This window comes from Mus caroli, unplaced genomic scaffold, assembly GCF_978045245.1.
Source record: "Mus caroli unplaced genomic scaffold, Mus_caroli_1 scaffold_8, whole genome shotgun sequence".
NCBI classification, from domain to species: Eukaryota; Metazoa; Chordata; class Mammalia; order Rodentia; family Muridae; genus Mus; species Mus caroli.
The window spans coordinates 27,309,771-27,332,957 of NW_028227263.1; the positions used below are offsets into that span (position 1 = coordinate 27,309,771).

General features: G+C 49.6%; 1 protein-coding gene across 1 annotated transcript in view; it reads left to right on the top strand.

Moving 5' to 3' along the window:
* The first annotated feature begins 1,193 nt into the window (after window positions 1-1,193).
* Tmc7 (transmembrane channel like 7) overlaps window positions 1,194-23,187 on the top strand; it is a 49,371-nt gene continuing 27,377 nt past the window's right edge. The window contains exons 1-3 of the mRNA XM_021167895.3: window positions 1,194-1,298; window positions 19,970-20,210; window positions 22,068-22,216. Coding sequence (XP_021023554.1) covers window positions 1,235-1,298; window positions 19,970-20,210; window positions 22,068-22,216 — 454 coding nt within the window. The 5' untranslated portion in view covers window positions 1,194-1,234. The remainder of the gene's footprint in view (window positions 1,299-19,969; window positions 20,211-22,067; window positions 22,217-23,187) is intronic.

Here is a 23,187-nt window from a genome sequence, read left to right on the forward strand (position 1 = left end):
TGTCAAGGCTGGCCTTGAGTTCTTGGGCTCAATCTTCCTGCTTCAGCCTCCTGAGAAGGTGGGACAGCCATTCCATCCATCAATTCCCAATTCCTCCTTGTTCCTTCTCCTCCTTCCAGACAGGATATCACTATGTCGCCCTGGCTGGCCTGGAACTTGCTATGTAGATCAGGCTGGCTCACATTTACAGATCCATCTGTCTCCCAAGTTCTTCTTTTTAACTTTTTATTTATGTGTATGTGTGTTTGCACGTGCTGTGTGTGTCAGGTGCCTGTGGAGGTCGGAAGAGAGTTCCCTGGAGCTGGCATTCAGGGTGGTTGTGGGTGTTGGGGATGGAACCCCAAACCTCTGGAAGAGCAGGAAATGCTCTTAACCAATGAAGCATCACTAAAGTCCCACTTTCTTCTTTAAACGAATATTTTCCAAATTTCATTTATTCGTATTTCTTTTGTGCCTGTATGCATGCAGGGGACATCTGTGGGAGCCCATCTTCTCCTTCTACCATATGGATTCTGAAGCTAGAACTCAGGCTGCCAGGCTTGGTGGCAAACACCTTTACCTGCTGATTCATCTTACTGGCCCCGTTCATTACTTTAATTTTATGTTTTAGCTGTACATGTATATATATGTATGGGGTGTTGGTGAATTAGAACATTTCTAGGAAGAACATATTGTAGCAAATCCTCCCCCACCCACCTGCCCTTCCCTCCAGTAACCATGCAAGTTGACTGCACCCTCTAGACAGCCATCTACACACACATACATTGATATATAGTGTGTAAGGTACATATTGACTGTCTTAGATATGCATGTGTCCACACACACACACACACACACACACACACACACACGAACCCAAAGGGCAACATTCCACACTTTCCCTTTCCGTTCCACACTTGCTACCAAGTGACAATTTACAAGTGGGACTTGTAATCCAAGCACTTAGGAGGTGGAGGCAGGAGATTAGGAACTCAAGGCCAACCTGGGTCTCAGAGTACCAGAAGAGAGGGAGGGAGAGAAAGAGAAAGGGGAGGGGGGGGAGAAGGAGGGGGAGAGCGCACTGGGAGAGTAGGAAAGGGGAGGGAGGGACCAAGGCGAGGGAGAGGCTCCTGGAGGTAGCCGGTCCCCACCCCGCGCCCGTGGGAACGGCCCTGCCCGCCTCTGTGACGTCATCTGGAACCCGACGAGGCGGGGCCGCGGGTCCAGGCGGCTGGAGGGTCCTCGCCGAGCCGTGATGAGCGAGGGTAGCGCGGGCGACCCGGGCCACGGGTCCAGCCGGCAGCGGGCCGTACACCCAGGTAGGTCGCGGCGGGACCAGGCGTGCGGGGCGGCAGGGTGGCCGTCCTGGTCCTCCGCGGGACACCGCTGCGGGGAAAGCCGTGGGCAGCGGACATGCCCGGCGAGGAGGCTCCCCTTGCCCTGCCTACCGAGCTGGAGAGGCAGTTCCCCACTTTCCACGCGGCGATTCACGGACCCAGGCCAGCCTCTAGATCGCCACTGTATCTTATTATGTGAAGAGATTGTGACAATCTGCCCGCCCCAGCGGCTGGCCCCTAGATATTCCCTTTAAACCCACTGGAAGCCATTCTGTCTCTGGTCTTTATTGCTGTGTGAATTTTGCCAAGTGACTTGCCCTCTCTGAGCCTCAGATTGACTGAATAACAGTGAAATATTAACAAATGCCCAGCACAGCCCCGATTATAGCGAGGCAACAGTGGATGGCAGCCTACTTAGCACAGGAAAATTTTCTTTCTAGTTGTGTTAAATATACAGCCAATTATACAGCTTCCTGAGATTTTACAGAAATGTGTAAAGACGCCGCCCAATAGATATAGTAGAGCTGCCAACCCCCTGGAGCAGGCTTCCTTGTACTTTGAATTTATTTTGTTTTTGTCTTGAGCCAGAACTAACAAACTTATCTGCAGTATGAGTTTCAGTGAGATTGGATCTACGAAGGCAAAGCTCAGAGAGAGGGCATTGGGCTCTTCAGCCTCCAGAAGAAAGACCCAGTCCTGGGATAAAGCTCTGGAAGCAAGGGGAAAAAAAAAATCAGGCGAAGCTCTATGGTAGGGTTTCCCCCCTTCTTGCTCAGCTCCAGCTCTGCTGATGTCAGCTTGTTTCAGCCCTTTGATAACAGCCAGGGGCCTGGAATCCCCCAGTGAGGGGCTGGGGGCGTGGCTCCTGTAGCGTTTTCCAGCCACTCCAGGGTCCCATGCAGCACTGTGAAAACCCAGTATCTTTCTGGGTGGCTCCCATGGCTCTTCCTCTTGTTTCAGCATGCTCGGTCTCACTTTGGGTCTTTGCTGAGAGTTGAAGGGCCACTCTAAGCAACCCCTGGGCCCCTATAACTGAGCCATCTCCCCACCCCCCTTGGTTATCTGCAAGGTTTTGTTTGTTTTGAAACTCCCAGGGTAGGTCTCAGAGCCTCACACAAGCAGGACAAGAGCTCTCCCTCGGAACTACATTCCCCAGTTCCTTTTACATTTTAAAGTTGTTGTCTTGGGTTTTTGTTTGTTTTTGTTTTTGTTTTTTGGAAACTAACCCTCTGCAATCTGGGCCAGCCGTGGAGTCCTGCCTCTGCCTCCTGATGCTGGCCAGGCTGGCCTTCATCTCATAATTTGACCTCTCTGGGTGCCCTGGAACACAGGTGCATAGTGTCTGCCCCCACACAGATGCTGTTTTCTGACTTCCTAATCTAGCAGCATGAGGTAGGACCTCTTTGAAAACGGACCCCACAGCAGCATGGTGATCTGTAGCCGAGCAACAGTCCTGTGCTAGACCATGGTGTGCGCAGTCAGGAGTGAACCCTCTGGGGTCTCTGCTCCCTGAGTCTATCACTGTAAGGCTGTAGTCAAGGGGAACCTGGCTTTGCAGTTGCCTGCATCTTTGACTGGCCCTGGAGGGTCCTTCCCACCATGGCTTGATCAACCGGCCTACTCTGCCTTCTCAGGCTGGTTTTGGCTTCCCCTCCACATGGCTCATATCCTCCCCAGAGCAGATGACTCCAAGAGAGCAGGCTGGAAGCTATTGTGTTCTGGGGTTCAGTCTTGACGTCCATGCCAGATTTCTGCAGCAGCTCCTTGGTCATCATGGGTCACCTTGCCCAGTGTGAGCACCCAGACATTGGGAGTGTAGCTCTCTGGGGCCATTGTGGGGCCAGTGTTAAGAAAATTTAAGTGTTGACATTTATGGCTGTACTCTTGTGCTATGGGGCTCCTGGAAGGTGGCCTCAGTGTCTGGCACACTCTGATGATAGTGTTTGCATGTTAGTCCCTCTCCACTGGTTCCTGTTTTAATTCCCGTTCCTCCCAGGCCCACCTGATGGACACTCCAGCCTGTCCATCCACCTTGGGGACCATAACCTTCCTTATAAGGTACATATATCTCTTCCTTCAGTGTCACTTCTTCCCAGAAGTCCTCTTTGATTGCCTCTCCCAGGCTGGACTCTGTCCCCTCTATGTACTCTCCTGAGGGGGAGGGATTCCCCCCCCCATAGTTTGTTTTGTAGCTCAGGCTTTCCCTGGGATTCACCAAGTAGCCCAGGCTGAGCTTGAACTCATGGCCTTCCTGCCTGTGTTCCCCGAGTACTGGCATGGCAGGTGTGTCCTTGCACATCTTGCTGATTCCTTCTTTATTGTGTGTGTGCAGCCCTGGAGTAGAACTCCAGCCCTCACACGGGCTTAGCAGGCACTTGATCGCTGAGCCTCTCCCCCTTAGCCGGGCTTTGGGGACAAATGCGCTTGGCTCAACCCTGTTTCTCAGAGCTGGACTCATGCAAGTTTATGCAAATCGCCTTTCTTGAGGCTTCATCTCCATATTTATAAGGAGGAGATTCTGACTGGAGTACAACCCAAGGCCCTGTCCAGCCTGCTGGAGAGGAGGAGGGCTCCAGCAAAGCCTCCACCCGCCACAGCCACCCAGCCTTCCTTCCCTGCAGTCGTGGCCACACCTCCTAGAGGCACACAGGGAAGCTCCGTTCACCAGGTCTCTGCTGACAGGTAGCTGGCCTCCCCCTCTCGCCTCAGTTCCAGACTTCCCTCCCACTCTCTTTCCCTTCCTCTCTTCCGTCTCTCCTCTCCTCCTTCTCTCCTGCAAGGATCATTTAATATTCTTTTCTCTCGAGCACTGTAAAACTTTTGTTTGTGACAAGAAATCAAAATATTTCTCTTTCCCGCTCTGAAACATTCATGCAAATGTCCTCATTTCCCTCCAACTGGTTAAAACTTGTTTATACAAAGGTCCTGCTGTGTTATCAAAATTTATTATTTTGTTTGTTTTGTGTGTGTTCTTTTGGTTGAGAAGGGTCTCAGTATGTAGTCCTTGGCCGTCCTGGAACTCACTATGTAGACCAGGCTGGCCTTGAACTCACAGAAGACCCCTGCCTTCGGTGTGTGCCACCACGTCCTGCCACGTTATCAGAATTTAAGTGACCTCTATTGCCCTTCATTTCCTTTGCACTGACTCCCTGAAAACTAGGCAGTCATGAAAAACTTTGAGGTCCCATCCCAGACAATGGGGGCTGGGAGGATGGAATGGGGGTGGGGTGGGGATGGGGGAAGACACTGAATCACCACCGCCTGTGTTAGAATGGACACGCAGTGAACTTCCTGTGTGGTGTGCCCCCTTTTCACAGAAGACTCATCTTGCCAGGCTACTGTGCTCATGTGCTCCTCTGTGTGAGACTGAGAGTGTACGCCTCTAACATGCCCTCTCACCCCATGTTGTCTCCTTCCTCCCTCCTCTTCTCTTTACTTCATGGAGGTGTGATTCAGACAGGTTCAGCTGTTGTTCATCAGGGTGGAATGATGCAAATCATGCCCCCCCATGAGAACCCACTCTGCCTGCTCTCCCTCATCCCCAGTACCCACTCTGCCTGCTCCCCCTCATCCCCAGTACCCACTCTGCCTGCTCCCCCTCATGGCCAGTAAGAATCTGCTCTGCCTGCTCCTCCCCCCACCCCCAGTGAGAACCCACTCTGCTTGCTCCCCCTCATCCCCAGTGAGAACCCACTCTGCTTGCTCTCCCTCATCCCCAGTGAGAACCCACTCTGTCTGCTCCTCCCCCCCAGTGAGAACCCACTCTGCCGGCTCCTCTCCCCCAGTGAGAACCCACTCTGCATGCTCCCCCCATCCCCAGTGAGAATTCACTCTGCCTGCTCCCCCTCATCCCCAGTGAGAACCCACTCTGCTTGCTCCCCCTCATCCCCAGTGAGAATTTATTCTGCCTGCTCCTCCTCATCCCCAGTGAGAACCCATTCTGCTTGCTCCCCCTCATCCCCAGTGAGAACCCACTCTGCTTGCTTCCCCTCATCCCCAGTGAGAATTTATTCTGCCTGCTCCTCCTCATCCCCAGTGAGAACCCATTCTGCTTGCTCCCCCTCATCCCCAGTGAGAACCCACTCTGCCTGCTCCCCCTCATCCCCAGTGAGAACCCACTCTGCCTGCTCCTCCCCCCCCAGTGAGAACCCACTGTGCTTGCTCCCCCTCATCCCCAGTGAGAACCCACTCTGCACACTCAGGAGATTGCGGAGAAAACACCTTAATGATAACTCGCATCCCCTCTTTGTGTCCAAAGAGGAGCTGGCTGGAACAGGTTTTACTAACATAGCCACTTTAGACAAGTGCTTTTCACCTCTGCTATCATCCTTAAACCTCTCCATTCCAGTCCAGGTCACACTCTGAACAATTTAAACAAGACAGGAGACTGCAAGTCTGGCCACTGGGGCAGATGGGAGATTTACAGGGTAAAGGTGTTATTGGAATTATTTCTTAACACCTGGTGTTCATTTTGAATGTTTGTTACCCAGGTCCCTCTTGTCCACCTGGCAGGACTGTGCTTCTCCTGATTTAAAAGCAGACCAGGACTTGGTGATGGCTTCAAACCTGCTGTGCCCTTGAGCTGCCCCTTGGGGGCTTGTTCTTTGATGTGGGAGTAGCCTAAAGGCTGGTTGTTAGTCAGGGCTGTCTCCCTTTGTTATGGCAATGAAACCTAATTGGAGGTCAATCTTGGTGAACCAGCATTAGCGGAAACTTTCTCTGGAAACCCTAAACTTCAATTATGGTACAACATTCTTCTTCCTGCAGTTTCTAGCAAGCCTGGTTAGTGTACTGCCGATATTGGAGATCTCCTTCAGCTAAATTCTACTTTGTGTAACCTTAGTATTTCCTTAGCAGGTTAATTAGTAAATCCCTCACTGCACCAATGTAACTAGTTTCTTCTGCATCAAGAGATGGTCTGTCTGGGTCTCACTCATTTCAGCACATCTGCATCACCCAAAGAGGCCCCGCCCTCATTCAGTAGTCCCTCCCCCTCCTCAGCTTTCTGCAAACAGTCCACTTCTACCTGTCTGTGGATCTCCTATCGAGGCACTGATTTGAGGACTTAATGGCTTCCTCTCGGCTCATCATTGGAGTTCATCCAGGGTCAAATGACACAGTACTCCGTCCCTTTTCATAGGTGACTAATGCTCCATTGTTTGTAGGTCACATGCTGTGTGTGTACACATCCACTCGTGGACATCAGGCCCCTGTGAGTAGAGTTGTTCAGCCCTTCATGTGCACAGCTTTCTTGTTGGAAAACCTTGTCCTCCCCCAACCCTTTTTTTTTTCCTAATGTTTTAACTTTATTTTGAGTCTTAGAGTGTAGCCCTGTCTAGCCTTGCCCCCACCACCCTTCTGCCTCAGTTCCTCAGTGCTGGCATTTGAGCTGTGTACTTTGCCTGGCTACATCAGAGCTTTTTATACACTTGAAGACTCAAAGGTCCAGGGTGACATGCTGCTTGGGTGGTGAAGCCACACAGCCCTGGAGAACCGCAAGGCACATCATGGCTGTGTGTGAGCTGTGGGTGAGCCAGGCAGGGCACCCAGCTTCTCAGGCATCCCCTGGAAGGTTCCCTCTTGAAATCTCTATCAACACCCATCAAACAAAGGTGGAGAATTTCTTCTGTCTTAGGGACAGTGGAGTCTAGTCTTCATGACTGCCCTTGGGCAAGAGAATTTCTGTGTGTCTGTCTTACCTAGGAGCTGGGACATGAGAGTCTGAAGCATATTTTGGGATATTGTCCCAGAGCCCTGACAACACTGTGGGTACTTTTGTTTGGTCTTTGTAACCCTAACAGCATAGGGATTGTGACAGGCCCATTGTGCCTGGACCTCTGCCGATACACCACCAGGCATGTGCATGACCTTAAAACTGTTCTTCACATCTGTTTGAGTCAAGCATACTCCACCACAATAGATACAAAGACATATAGCTATTTATGTCTTCCTTTATCTGCTTAGCCCTTCATCTGGGGAGTGACCCACCGAATCACCCTTCTAGGCCTCTGAGGAGGGTAGAATGTTCTGGACTAGGCTGGAGATCACTTGAGCCTTTTTTTTCAGTCAGGTTCTCTTGGGGACAGCTATTTTTGCAGCTCTGTCTGGGGGAGCCCAGCTCTGCCCAGCAACAGGGACCCAGCTCAGAGGTGGCTTTCTTTGTTTTTTCAGGAAGTGAGAGGTCTGAAGGGATAAAAGGGGGAAATAGCTTTGCAGGGCTGTGACTTGGTTGCAAGCCGATGCCTCTCCCAAGGAGAGAATTTGGGCTTGGGACCACCCAGTCAAACTGGGCTGTGTACTTGAGGTACTCTCCCAGAAGGAGGAGGAGGAGGGAGGCAAGCCAGCTCTAACCAGCAGGCCCTTGGACTGGTCCCCAGGGAGCCAGCCTGCAGGAGACAGGGCATTGAGCTCCAAGTCAGGCACTGGGAAGGATGCAGTGAAGAGAAGGAAGCAGAGAAAATCCAAGGGAGTCCAGCCGCTGGGAAAGAAGTAGCACAAAGGTGGAGGTGGTGTGTGTCTGTGTGTGTATGTCTATATGTGTGTGTGTGTGTGTCCATGTGTGTATGTGTGTGTGACATTACCAGCCCAGATGGGGTAGGGCCTCTGAAGTGACTCTAAGCTGAGGCAGGGGGATATAAAGAATGTTTGGAGCCTTTGCTGGCAACACAAAGGGAAGGGACCTTCAGAGAGGGGACCAGAAGGGCAGAGGACAGGAGAGCTAAGGTGCTTGTCTGCCAAGCCTGGTGGGTGACCAGGGTTTGATCTCTAGTCCACATGGAGGAAGGGGAGGACTCTCAAAAGTTGTCTGCTGAGCTCCACAGTGGTCTTCTTCCCTCCACACGCCTGTGCTTCCTGGTACACCCCCTACACACACAGGGAAATGTAATTTTAGAAACCAAACTTAAACAAAATAAATGAAGAACCAAGCAAGGTATGGGTGGCCAGTCAGCAGGGGGTTGAAGGAGGAGTTCTAAGGCTTTAGGCCATCCTGTCTGTGTAGAGACTCTGTCTGGAACAAAGAGTAGGGAGAGTGGGAGGGAGGAGAGAGGAAGGAAGGATCCTCCCCCACCACACACACACACTCACACACTCACATGCACACTCACACACTCACATGCACACTCACACACAACACACACTCTCACATGCACACTCACACACGCACACACACACATTCACACACAACACACATTCTCTCTCACACACACACTCACACACACAATCACATGCATACTCACACACTCACATGCACACTCACACACAACACACATACACACACACTCTCTCTCTCTTTCTCTCTCTCTCTCTCTCTCTCTCTCTCACACACACACACACACACACACACACACACACACACACGCACGCCTGGTTCTGATTTCTGTCCATCACTGGCTTACTGGCTGACCTCCAAGTCTATAGCACTGCCTTCTCCTTTCTGTCTTTTAAAATTCTTATGTTTTTGTTTGTTTGTTTGTTTGTTTTTTAAGGAATTCATTTACTATTATAAGTAAGTACACTGTAGCTGTCTTTAGACGCACCAGAAAAAGAGGGCACCAGATCTCATTATGAATGGTTGTGAGCCACCATGTGGTTGCTGGGATTTGAACTCAGGACCTTGGGAAGAGCAGTCAGTGCTCTTACCTGCTGAGCCCTTTCACCAGCCCTGCCCTCTCCTTTCTGAGAAGTCCCATATATGTGGTGGCTACTTGGGGGCTGGAGAGGTGGCCCAGTGGTTAGGAGCACTGGCTGTGCTTGCAGAGGTTCCATGTTCAGCACCCACGTGGCAGCTCAGCACTCCCTGTGACTCCAGTTACAGGGGATCCCACACAGACATACGTGCAAGCCAAACACCAATACACATAAAACAAAAACGAATTATTATGAAAACAAAACAAAACAAAAACAAAAACTCTGGCTACTGAATGAGGCTCTAAGTCCAGCATCCTGTGACCCAAGGAAGAGAGCAAGAACCTCTTCGTTTTGTAGTCGTATTTTATTTCTTCCAGTGTGCCCTTCCAAAAATGGTAACCTACACCTATCTATCTAGGGACACAGCTCTGTGATAAGTCTCCAGGCCAGGCGTGGGCTTCCTCTAACATCTAAACTTGGAAGCTCCCCGAATTGTATCCATGGTGACTGCTGATGTGGGGGCAGGGCAATCCTCTTCCCCCTGCACTGGACTCCCTTCAAGTCTGTCTTTCCAGTCAGGAGCCTCGACGACTTTGCTTCACTCTTGACTGCTTTTGAGTCTTTTCTGTGGTGGATACCAAGATCCTGCTGCACCTGGGTTTAAGGTCCCTGAGGATCTAAAGGACCCAGCCCCTGGCTGCCCAGAGTAAAATGTGTTTGAAGAGGCCTTGGGGAGATCTTAGAGGAGCAGGGTGGCCCAGGTTCAGGCAAGTCAGAGCCTGTTGGTGCAGACTCTACAGGTCCGGGTCTGCATTTGCCTGTGGAGTCTGCAATGTAACTTTCTCCAGCTCTTTCAGAAACTCAGTGATGTAAGGGTTTGTCCTGGTAGTTTTCTTTGTCAACTTGACAACTTGGGTTACGTGGGAAGAAGGAGCCTTGGCTGAGAGACTGTGTGTATCAGATTGGCCTGTGGCTGTGTCTGAGGGAGATGATCTAGACTGGTAATTGATGTGAGAGAGCCCAGCACTCCATCCCGAGGCATATGCTTATAGCATGCGGCCTAGATAAAGCCTACCCTGTAAGCCCTTCCCTACTTAAGTAGCTTTTGATCCTGGTATTTATCACAGCAACAGAAAGCAAACCAGGGCAGGATTATTTGTTTCACCTCTGTAGAAACTGAGGCACAGAGAAGTTACTTGACAAGCCACGTGTGGTGGCTTATCCCAGGCGGATCTATGTGTTGGAACCTTAGTCCACAGGGGACTGGTATTGGAAAGGGATAGACGTGGTGCTCCACACCTGTAATCCTAGCAGTTAGGGGGATGGAGCCTGGAGGATTGAAGTTCAAGACCGACCCCTGCTAAGTATTGAGACCAGCTGGAGTTACTTGAGATCCTGTCTGGAAAAATCAAGAAAAAAGAAAAAGAGGTGGAACTTAATGGGGGGTATCCACCAAAGAGACTGTGGAACCCCAACTCCTTTCTGACCTCCAGTGACATCCTGCTAGGCAGTGTTGTATCCGACCTGCGTCCAGGAGCAGGCCCAGCCTCACCCAAGCTTAGCCTGTCAGGCCCTGTGAACTGCCACAGTGCTGTGCAGAGTTCACCTGCCGGTGAAGAGCCAGCCGCTATTGTATTTTATGACAAATCCATTGATGAAATCCGGAGTGGTGCACTGTGGCCACCCAGGAGCAGAGAAATTCCCAAGGTCACTTTTCCACGTGTCCGTCTGAGGGACGTTTGTTAGGTGCCAGACCACCGCCATGCCGTGGCGTGTGCATGTCCTGAGGTTTTTCCCTCGTGGCTCAAGCCCTGACTCACTTTGGGGCAGAGTTTTTATCTTAGCTGCAGAGGAGGATAAGGCTTGAGAAGACGTGCTGTGATCCAGCCACTGCGAGACCCACCGGGATCCAGTGTAAAAGCTTTCCACAATTGTGACGTATGCTTCTGCACTGTGTGCGTGTTCCCAGAGGCTGCCTACGTTGTGTCCAGTAACACTGGACATCACTTGTTTGTTTGTTTACGTGGTGTGCGTGTGTGTGTGTGTGTGTGCGTATGTGCAGGTGCACATGCACATGGAGGCTAGAAGTTAACCTTGGGTAATGTTCTCAGGTGCTATCCTTTTTAAACTTTTTTTTTTTCAAAGCAAGCAGGCTAAAGGCTGGCTCCAGGGGTCCGCCTGCTCCCTCCTTCCCAGTGCTTGGATTATAAACCCATGCTCCTATGCCCAGCTTTTCCATGAGGTTCCTGGGGATTGAACTCCGGTCCCTGTGCTTGCAAGGCAAGCAGTTTACCAACAGAGCCATTACTGCAGCCCTATTTGTTTGTATTTGAGAGAGGGCCTCACCCAGACTGGCTTCAGATTCTCAGTCCTCCTGCCTCAGCCTCTGTCTTCTGAATCATTTGAAGCGGTCTTGGTAGAGAGAAGACAGTCCACTAAGGACTAGCCTGGCCCCTGCCAAGAAGACATCTCCCCTGCCCGTTCCAGATGGGCTCACACAGTAAACTTATCAATGAAGAGTAAGTCCCAGCTTCCACTCGGGTCTCACCACATTAGCTGCCACCTGTTTTTGTGAATAAGCTTTTGTTAGAACACAGTTGTGGCTGTCACTTGGGGATTTTTCCTGCTATGTGGGCAGCAGGGATTTGAGACACGTGAGTTTTCCTCTGGCTCTTGTTTAAACACTTTACATATGGGAGCCGACTAATTTCAGGACAGCTGTTCCCGTTAAGGTACAAGGTGGTCAGGACGCTTGCTTGCCCACACCGGTAGTAGGAGGAGCTGGGCTTCAGCACCAGGCAGGTGGCCAGGGAGGCAGGACTCTGCCCTGCGTGTCTTGCTCATCATTAGGCACACAGACTCACAGGAACTAGCCCATAACCAGCACATTGGACTCTCCTCTAGCTTGACAGCTAGGTAATACAGGCACTTGGCCCAGTGGTAACGTTGATTAACAAGTTAGTCACCTGCTCCTGAGGGCAGTTTGCTCATCCGGTTGTAAGATGTGGGGTGTAGCCCACCTGCGCTCCTGTCCTGGCTCTGACACCAGCTGATATGACTCAGGTTGGTCCTACTAACCTGCTATCCAGGCGTCTGGCAGGCTTCTCCACACTTCCCTTGGCTCTGGGATCCAGGAAGAAGGCTGTTCCACAATATTCCTTATAGCATCAGCCACAGGTCGCTTTGGACATGTGACTAAATGAAAACTGTCTTTCCTCAGTCACACCTCGCTTGCTTTACAATCCCAGATACTTTCCCTCCTGTCGGGTTTCTGTTGATGAGAAGAATGGAGAGCAAAATCAGCTTGGGAAGGAAAGGGTTTATTTTGGCTTATATCTCCAGGTTATAGTCCATCACTGAGGGAAGTCAGGGTGGGAACTCCAGGCAGGGACCTGAAGAAGGCAGGAACTGAAGCAGAGGCCATGGAGGAGTGCGGCTTACTGGCTTGCTTCATGTGGTTTGCTCAGCCTGGTTTCTTTCTTTCTTTCTTTCTTTCTTTCTTTCTTTCTTTCTTTCTTTCTTTCTTTTAAGATTTATTTATTATTATATCTAAGTACACTGTAGCTGTCTTCAGACACACCAGAAGAGGGCGTCGGATCTCATTACGGATGGTTGTGAGCCACCATGTGGTTGCTGGGATTTGAACTCAGGACCTTTGGGAGAGCAGTCGGTGCTCTTAACCTCTGAGCCATCTCTCCAGCCCTCAGCCTGGTTTCTTACACACCCCAGGACCAGGATCACTTGCCAGGGGTAGCCCCACTCACAATGAGCAAGGCCCTCCTACATCATTCATCAATCAAGAAAATGCCCCACACACTTGCCTACAGGCCAATCTGATGGAGATTCCCTCTTTAACCTCTCAGGGTACCAAATGGTATACAGACATGCATACAAACAAAAAACTCATACACAGAAATAAATAAATCTAAACTTTTTAAAAAGAGATTCTCTCTTCTCATAAATGTCTAGGTTTATGTCAAGTTGGCAAAAACCAACCAAGACTACACCTTCCTTGTGGGAAGTATACCTAGCTTGGACCATAGCCATGGTATCTTGTAGAGACAGTGGTAGCCACAGTGACTCTGCCTAACCCCAGTTAGAGAAGCATTCCTCTGGCACAAACCCTTCATGGCTCCCACTTTATCAGACAAAAGCAAATGTCTTCCCTGATACTCAAGGCCCCTGGCCTGTCCTATTCCCCATGACTTACTGTCCTGTTGACTCCCACCAATTTCTTTCTCAGGCCTGCCTAGCTCCATCTGCCTCAGGGCCTTTGCACTTGCTGTTTTCTTCTTAGACAGCCTTTCCCAGGATGGCTGCATAACTGTTTCTCCCTGCCTTCCCCACCTTCCTCAAATGTTACCTTCTCAGGTACCAAATCCTACTTGGCCAAATGTAAGGAACGATGTGATGTGATTCTTGTCCCTGAAACAGAGCCAGCAGGGCCTGGGCCTCCATGGTGTGGATGGTTGTTGTGGGCATAAGGCTTATTTGTATAATAATAGACATATTTTCATGCTCCTCCTTGGAGGAATACCCTTAAGGTTCATGACTCCATGAGAATCAGAGACAGCACAAGTCTAGGAGGTGAGGGTGTATCTAAAGTCTCAGCAAAATGGTAGAATGTTGTGACTTTAGGCTGTGGGAAAGAACTCTAAAAACATGAGTTCAAAAATATATAATTTCTCAACTATGGAAAATATAAGGAAGGGATTTAACTGAGGTCATCAGACCTGGTGCCAAGTGCTGAGCCATCTTGATGGGCCATATATCACTTGATGAGTATCTTGTATGTGGTAGCTTTTAAAGTAGAGTCTCTGAATTCTAGAAACTTCTAGATAAAAAGCCTTGGGAATCTCTATGTATATGTATTTATCAAGCTTCCTCCCTCTGGTTAGCTTCCGGAATAACAGTGATGTCAAACCACAGGAAGTGGACAAATGCCTAGGAACCAGTGTAAGCAGGCTCTGCAATCAGTGTCTCCCTGTTGTGAGATTGTTTGAGAACAATGAACTGTGCTCCTAACAGATCAAAGTGCATGTCCATAAACACGTCTGTGGAGAGAATCTCAAACAGGAACATCGAGTACAGTCAGTGTGTACTGCCAACTCCCCTCCCCCAGGGACATGGCTCACACTTGCAATCTGAGGTCTAGAGAGGCTATAGGAGCTTCAGTTTGAAACCAGCCTGGGCTACAAGTTGAGTTCTAAGTTGGCCTGAGCTACAAACAGAAACACCCTGAAAAACAACCACTAATTTTATTTTCAATTGTAAAAATGTATCATCCATATGGAAAAGAATAATGTTTCATGATTAATTATTTGCCCCTTGTTTCTTGCACCCTGCTTTCTAGGGTGCCAACCACATACTTTGATCAAAAACTTGGTAGATAATTGAACAGTGTCCTCAAAACCAGATTCATCCATTCCCAATTCATTCATTCATTCATTCATTCATTCATTCATCATTTATTTATCAGACACTGATATGTGTCAAGTCCTGCACAGACCCAGACGATTCAGTGGTGGTGGAGAGAAATGGGGTCCCTGAGAGAAGAGAGAGACAACACGCATTAAACAGCCTAGATTAAGGATTGGAATGACTGTCATGTGTCCCTCTCTAAGAAATCCACGATGGCTCTGCTGTCACACCTAAAAGCTGGGCTGGAGCGATGGGTCAGCGGTGAAGAGCAAGCACTGATCTTGCAGAGGGCAGAAGTTCAGTCCCCAGCATCCATATCGGGCAGCCCCAGGGAACTGGATGCCCTCTTCAGGCCTCCTCAGGCACCTGCATGCATTCGCAAAACAACCCCTCCCCCTACACAAAAATAAAAAGTGACTGCAAAGGCTAAGGCCACAATGTGTGACAAGTGCTTAGTTCTGATGGAAAAGACAGAGCAGGCATTGGAGTTCAGTGAGAGAGTATGTGCTTAACATGCCCAAGGCTCTGAGTTCATCCCCAGCAACATACACATACTTAGATGATGTGGGGTGTGGGGTGCGTGTGTGTGTGTGTGTGTGTGTGTGTGTGTGTGTGTGTGTGTAGTGTATCGTAGCACAGCACAGCACAGCATAGAAGAGAGTTCTTTGTTTCAGCCATCCATTGGCACTTTTGGACATGTTGCCCGTGGGAAGAGAGGACACTTATAATCCTCACAGTAACTGGCAGATTCTCCATGACTCACAAGGTCATTTCTTATCCTGAGTTCCACGAACCTGAGAGTAGGAAGCAAAGCCCTAAGTGTGCTCAGCACCAAATATGGCTGAAGCTGCCTTTGGCAGGCATGCAGAGGGATGCAGGGCCTTTGGAGCCACTCAGATCATGCTTGGCCAGTCTCTTGAGAGTTTATAGTTTTCACTAGGATGTCAGGACCCAAGGAAGCCCTTCTTCACATGTCCATGCTTCTGTTCTGACATTCATTCATTCATTCATTCATTCATTCATTCATTCATCTATTCATTTGGTCTTCAAGTAGAGGGCCTTCTAGGGACAAGACACTGCTCTAGACTCAGAGACTCGACTTTGAGCTGAGCCTGGTGGTGCAGGCCTACCGTCCCAGCTACTGCGGAGGCTGAAGCAAGAGGATTTTGAGTTTGAGGCCACTCTGTGGCTGATGGCAGAGCATTTGACTGGTGTGCCTGAGGCCCAGGGGTCAGTCCCAGTTCTGAAAGAGAAGAAGGAAGCTCCCTGCTCTGACCCATGCCACCTGTCACCCTTGCCCTCCTGCCCTAGTAACAGCCTAAATGCTGCAGTCTGATCCCAAGAAATTCTAGGTATTTCTCAGCAGTCACCCCGATGTTGGAAACATGCAAAGGCTTAGTTAAACAGCCCCCATACTGACCTAAGGGGCCACACTGATGGCAGGGCTAAGTCAGAGGAGCACCTGACACTCATATTCCCCAAGGACAAGCTGCCCAAGGCTCAAAAAGGTGCAGCCAGCAGCCAAGATTGTCTTAACATGAGCCTTGAGCGAGTCGTCATCTCTCTGAGCCTCAGTTTCCCTGTTAAAGAGCCAGGGCCCCAAAGCCTGTGAGAGGCCTGGTGGAGTTTTGAAACCAGCACAGCCCTGTATGAAAGCTGGAGGGAGAGTCTAGGGATGAGGACAGCACTGGAAGTGTTTGTAAAGGAGATGGGAATGTTCCCTGGAGTGGCTGAGGAGGAAGACATATATACAGCTTGGTTGGAAGCGGAGGAACATTTAGCCATTTTACCTGTGTGTCATGTTAGCGTTTGCAAGGCCGTTGCAAGTCCACAGCCCATTTTATGGGGGGAGTCAGGACGTGGGTAATGTGATTGGATGTTAGGTCCATCCTTAACCCAGTGCTTAGCAGCAAGCTGGCAAGATCCTTTAACTCCCTGGTGTGTGTGTGTGTGTGTGTGTGTGTGTGTGTGTGTGTGTGTGTGTGTGTGTGTTTGTGTGTGTACAGGCACGCCATAGACATGTGGAGGTCAGAGACCATCCTTCAAGAGTCAGTCTCTCTTTCTGTGAGTTATGGGGCTCAAACTCAGGTCTTCAGGCTTGCACTGTAAGCTCTCTTACCTGCTGAGCCAGCCCATGATGGTGAATCTTCATTCTCTACTGTCTCCTAGCTGATTCTAAATCTAGTCAAGTTGAGTCAGTCTCTTGTTACATAACCCTGGCTGGTCTCACCCTTGCAGCAATCCTCCTGCTTTAGCCTTCTGACTGCTGGCCTTACATGTATACACAGCTAGGCTTCTCTTTCAGTACTTCTAACAGCCAAGCCCGAAGGGAGACGCTCACAGTGAGACAGGTGTCCATGGTTTGTGGTGACAGATGCCCTCCCTCTGAGATGAGTAGAACTGATGTCTTCCTGGGGTATCCTGGCTGGTGGGTAACAGTGCAGATCTGAAGCCAGGCCAGGCTTCAGTTCCCATCTGCACTGGTTCCTGACCCCTACAGTTGTTGAATATTCAACAAGCCCCATATTCAAAGACCTTTGTTCCTGGTTAATAACAGTTCTTTGTTGCTGCCTAGCGGGAGGAGTGGCCTAAGGCTGCACCCTTGCCCTGCTGCCTTCTAGATTGAACCTAATAGCTGGAGGCAGCTCTGCCTGTCACTGGAGTGCCTCACATCCTCAGGGTGTGTTGGTATGAATGTGGCATGGCTTGCTCATGGAGGTTGGCAGAGTCCGGGCGCGTGTCTCTGCGTCATCCACAGTGAGACAACTGCTGTCTTGTGTCTGAGCATGCCTGTCAGGGAGGGGCAGAGGTTTGGTAATCTGCACGTTCCAGAGAGACCTGGAATGCAGGTCCCCGGTCCTCCCCAAGCCCCCTCACACTTCCTGGAAAATTACAGGGAGCACTGTGTGTCTGCCATATCACTGAGACCTTGCCCCCTTGTGAGCACCTGTGATGCTGTGACCATGCCCATAGTACCTAGGCTTGGCCTTATGGGGTACCCAGGCCTGCCATATCACTGAGACCTTGCCCCCTTGTGAGCACCTGTGATGCTGTGACCATGCCCATAGTACCAAAGCTTGGCCTTATGGGGTTCCCAGGCCTGCCTTTAAGGTCTCACTGGGTAGCCCAGGATGGTTTCAAATTCAGGATCTACCATCTTAGTCTCCTGAGTTAGGAACACAGCATGAGTTACAGCACCCTACTGAGTGACCAGTTAAAGTGTGGTCAGAGCAGAGTCCGCGCTCATCTGCAGGTCCTTTCCATGTAAGATCTCACACAAGCATCTTGATTTTTCCCACATCCTACATAACAATGCCCATATGGATATTCTCTGTGACTGGAAACAAAGGCAGGGGCTTGATTCTTGTCTGTGGGTTCTACTGCCTGGATATCTTTTAAATTACATTTATTTGTTTGTAGTGTGTGTGCATGAATGTGTATGGTGCATGCTGGGGGTCAGAGGACAGCTTGCAAGAGTTGGTTCTCTCCCACCATGTGAGTTCTAGAAGTCAAACTCAGATTCTTAGTCTCAGTGGCAAGTGCCTTTACCCTACGAGCCAGCTTGTTGACCCTGGTTGGTCCTTACAGGACTGGCTCCCAGATGCCCAGAAATGGTTTCTGGGCTCTTTTATTATAACTTGATGCTGGCAGAGTACTTTTCTTTTGTGCCCTTGGGTGAAGCAAATCTCAGCTAAGGCTTAGGGGGAAGGGGTATAGACGGGCTGGATGACGCCACCATCTGCCAACCAAATGGACCTCTAGGCTCCTGTCTGTCTCTCCACCAGTGCTCCAGTCAGAAGTCTGCATACTCCTCTACAGATGTGCCTTGTGCATGGCTGCCCCAGGATCCTTGCACTTCCTGTCCCCTCTGCTCTTCCCCACATAGCCTCAAGTCTGTTCCTTCTTTCCATTGAGCTTCAGCTAAAGGTAAAAAAGAACTGACCTTTAACCAAAAGCAGTGTCTGGCCCCAGTCTCATCTCTGCCCCGTACCCTACAGCACCCCAAGTGTGCCTTTGTGTTCTCTTTACATTGTGCTTACCACTTCCTGTCATAAGTTTATCACCAGATTCTTGTCTGGTTGTCTTCTTGCCCCCCTCAGAATATGAGCTGCATAAGAGCAGGGCATTTCCCTTGATTCCCATGGCATCCCTAGCTCCAGAAAGGTCGTGTGGTAGATCCGTTTGTTGAATGACTGTTTGGGATCAGGAAATGGAAGCTCTGAGAGGTTAAGTAATCCACTCCCCACACTCCCCAGACACACAACAAAAAAGGGACTAGGTCAGGATATGAACTTAAGCCATTTAGCACCCAACAGGAAGAAGGATAGGTGTTAGGATGTGCATGGAGGTAATTGCTTAGGCAATCATGGCTCTTAGACAGTATCATTTCCCCCACTTACTGGAGACACAGCACACATTGCTAGCTTCATTCAGCAAATGGACCATGAATTTAGCTAATGGCTACAGGTATCCCACAACCTGTGTTTCCTGCAGGCACATCTATAGACAACTCTTGTAGAATGGTTTCACTGTTCTGTGTATTGTCATGGCCAACTACACACAGCCAGGGCTGGGGAGATGGCTTAGTGGGTGCCTCAGTCGGGGTTTCTATTCCTGCACAAACATCATGACCAAGAAGCAAGTTGGGGAGGAAGGGTTTTATTTGGCTTACATTTCCATACTGCTGTTCATCACCAAAGGATGCAGGACTGGAACTCAAGCAGGTCAGGAAGCAGGAGCTGATGCAGAGGCCATGGAGGGATGTTCTTTACTGGCTTGCTTCTCCTGGCTTGCTCAGCCTGCTCTCTTATAGAACCCAAGACTACCAGCCCAGAGATGGTCCCACCTACAAGGGACCCTTCCCCCTTGATCACTAATTGAGAAAATGATCAGCTAAATCTCATGGAGGCATCTCCCCAACTGAAGCTCCTTTCTCTGTGATAACTCCAGCCTGTGTCAAGTTGACACCCAAACCCAGCCAGTACAGTGGGTAAAGTGCTTTGGATCCCCAAGTACCCACTTAAATGCTGCTGTCCAGCCCACTCCAATGCTCCAGAGGTAGAGATAGCCCATCTCTTGGAGCAAGCTGGTCAGCTAGACTATCTGGATGGGTGAGCTCTGGGTTCAAGTGAGAGACCCTGCCTGAATACATAGGTAGAGTGTGGTCAAGAGAGACACCTGGCATTGTCCTCACCTACACGTGTGCATATGTGTGTGCAAGCATGTGCACACACTCACACACAGGAGAGCACACATACCTGCAAACAAAGCAGAATGATCCAGATTTGTAATTTGGGTTCGCACACTTTGTAATTCCAACTACACAGGAGACGGAGGCAGGAGGATTTTAAATTTAAGGCCAGCCTGGGAAACTTTCAACAAAACCTTTCTAAGTACATGAAGGGCTGGCTGTGTAGCTCAGTGGTGGAGCACTTGCCTAGCATGTGTGAGGTCATGGATTCAATTCCCAGCACAGCAAAAGAGAAAAGAAAATTCAGCTTCCCTGTCACTGTCCTGATAGGTGACAGTCTGCAAGGCTTGTTCATAGTCTGAGATCCAATGGCTTCCAACTGGAGTAAATGTTTTTGTCTTTCCGAACTCAGAGAACCTGTCTCTGGGTTCTAGCTGTTTCTCTCCACCTGTGAACTTCCTTCAAGAGCTGCCAAGCTATCGGTCAGTGGCACGTAGGAGGACAAACATCCTCTCTCGGGACAAGCAAAGTAGCACCCTGCTGAAGCCGACAGACTCTTTCAGTTCCCAGCTGGATGGAGGAATCACAGAAAACCTCAACAGCCAATCCATCCGCAAGTATGCACTGAACATCTCTGAGAAGCGGAGACTAAGGTTGGTTCCATAGCTGCCTGGAAGTGGCCATGCTATGATCTGGGAGAGGGGTGTGTGTGTGGTTGTATGGTGTGTGTGGTGTGTTCGTCATGGGTGGGACCCAGAGTTTATTCTGTAGTGAGCATTCCTAAGCTGCTGTGACCTTCAAGAAGTCGTTCACCCACCCCCTGCTTGAATAAACACTCCCAGGTTCAGTTCAGTGAGGGGGGTAGCCATTCAGTGAGCCAGACACACACGCACACACGCACACACGCACACACGCACACACGCACACACGCACACACGCACACACGCACACACGGAGGAAGAGGAGGAGGGAGGGAGAGAGAGAAGAGAGAGTGTCAAGCACACATGCATGCTCCCATGTAGGGGACAGAAGTGGACATTCAATTTTCATTTATCATTTCACCTTATTTGGGGGTGGGGCAGGCTCTCTCACTGAACCTGGAGTTTAGCAGTTGGCTATTCTGGCTGGCCAGCAAATCTCCAAGTTCTACCTGTCCCCATCTCCCCCAGATCTGGGGTTATAGGCAAGACCTGGGGGTCCTAATCTGGTCCCCAGGCTGCATATCACACACCATACCCATTGAGTTGTCACTCCAGGCCTCTTCTCCACTTTTTTTTTTGTCAAGATGTCTCTGTGTAACCTAGGCTAACCTTGAACTCACCTCTCTGTTTCCCAAATGTTAGGATTACAAGCATGCACATTATATCCATCCATCATCTCTCTTTCCATCATCATCTATTCATCCACTAGTCAGTATCCATCCATCCATCCATCCATCCATCCATCCATCCATCCATCCATCCATCCATCCATCTATCCGTCTATATATTTGTATACATCCATCAGTTTACTGTATCTATATTCATTTATCTAACTGTGTATCTCATCTACCCATTTATCAATATTGTATCTATTCACTTGTCTGTCTAAAGCAGTTCACTTTTCATGAATATAGCAGTATATATTTAATGTATATATTTTTATGAATATTGCTTTTTGAATCATGGTGGGAATTAAGAATATATTAAGCACCAGTTACTGAACTTAAGACAGTGTGCAGAGCAAAGCAGAAGCAGTCAGACTAGGATTGTCATGAAATCAGCTGTCTGTGTTCTGTGTTTTCTGGGTCAGAGGACCACAGAAACAAATATATATTCTTAGAAGGCTTGTAGCATCAGGCTAGGTGTGGTGGTACACGCCTTTGATCCCTGCACTTGGGAGATGGAGGCAGGTCGATGAATCTCTGTGACTTCAAGGCCAGCCTACTTAGCATAGCAAGTCCCAGGCCAGTCAGAGCTGTCTCAAAAACCAACCAGCCAACCAACCAACCAACCAAGCAGCCATCCATTTGTAGCATATTGGGAAAGACAGATGTTAATTGGAGAAGGTATGTTATCAAAAGAAGGGGTGTTCTAGAGATGAAATAGAATTTGGTCAGCTGGCAGGGCAGGGCAAAAGGTCAGGACTGGCACTATAGGGTCATTGTACTGAGCACCACCAGCTATTTCCAGAAATGTTTTATCCCCACAGCTAGAAGCATCCATTTAAAAAGCACACTATCCCTCCTCCCTTCAGCCCCAGGCGTCTGCTAACCTACTGTGTCTGGACTTACCAATTCTAAACATTGTGTGAACATGGAATACACCTCATGTCTGGCTTTGTTCACCACTTTGTGTGTGCTTTTGAGGATCACTCACACTGGAGTGTGTATCACGGCTGCATCCCTTTTGATGGCTGAATAGTATTTCAGAGTTATGACCATGGGCTCCCATCCAGGACGTCACAGAGCTTGGACTCGATGCTGCTTTGTTGTTGTTATGCTCATGACCGTTTGTTTGTTTTTAATTCAGGGACATTCAGGAAACCCAAATGAAGTATTTATCAGAGTGGGACCAGTGGAAACGGTACAGCAGCAAGTCCTGGAAGAGGTTCCTAGAGAAAGCTCGAGAGATGACAACCCACCTGGAACTGTGGCGCAAAGACATCCGCAGCATTGAAGGTAGAGCCCATGTGCTGCCCGCCTCCCCACAGCCAAGCAGCTCTGGGGTTGTGCCCACCCACTCCCAGCCTTCCCTCCGGCGGCTGAGGTGTGTGTGTGTGTGTGTGTGTGTGTGTGTGTGTGTTGCGGGGTGGATTTGGATTACCTGCTTGGCCTGTAAGCAACTTGGGTGTGCACCTGCTGAGGATTTCCTTCCAGGATAAATGTTAGTGACTGTTCTTGTTACTGTAACAAAATACCTGACAGAAACAAATGAAGGAAGGAAGGTTTATTCTGGCTCTGTTTCATAGTACAGTCCGCCAGCAGGGCAAGGCATGGCAGCGGGGATTTGAGGCTGCTGGTCACAGGCATCTGTAGTCAGGACACAGAAGTGATGGATGTGGGTGCTCGCTCATGGCCTTCTTTTTATTCAGTCTGGCTCCCTAGCCCAGGGATGCTGCTGCCCACATTCAGGTGGGTCTTCCCACCTTAGTCAACCCAACCTACTTATCCTTAGTAGGCTCTGTGCCTTTGTCGTCTAGAAAGTTCACATAGCAGAGCTGGGGACAGGCCGTGCCTCTCCCATTCTTTATTTTCTATGGTAAAACAAAACGATTTACAACTGCTAAAGTAGTTTTCCTTAGCAAAGTCTGAGGAACATGGCAGGATATGTGGTAGAAGGGACATCTTCCTTATTGCCCACTCTAAAAATATAGTGCTAGGCATGGTGAGCACAACTTTATTCCAGGCAGGGGCAGCTGAAACTGTGAGTTTCAGGTGAGCCAGGGCTATACATTGAAATCCTCTCCTTCTCCCTCCCCCCACCAAATACTGGGCACCTTCTGGTCTTCTGGCAGAGGAGGGTGGGCATAGCTCAGTTGGTAGGACTACAGAATTGCTCTTGAAGAGGACCCAGGTTCTGTTTCCAGCACCCGCCCTGTGCAGCTCATACCAACCTATAACTCCAGCTCCAGGGACTCCAACACCTGCTT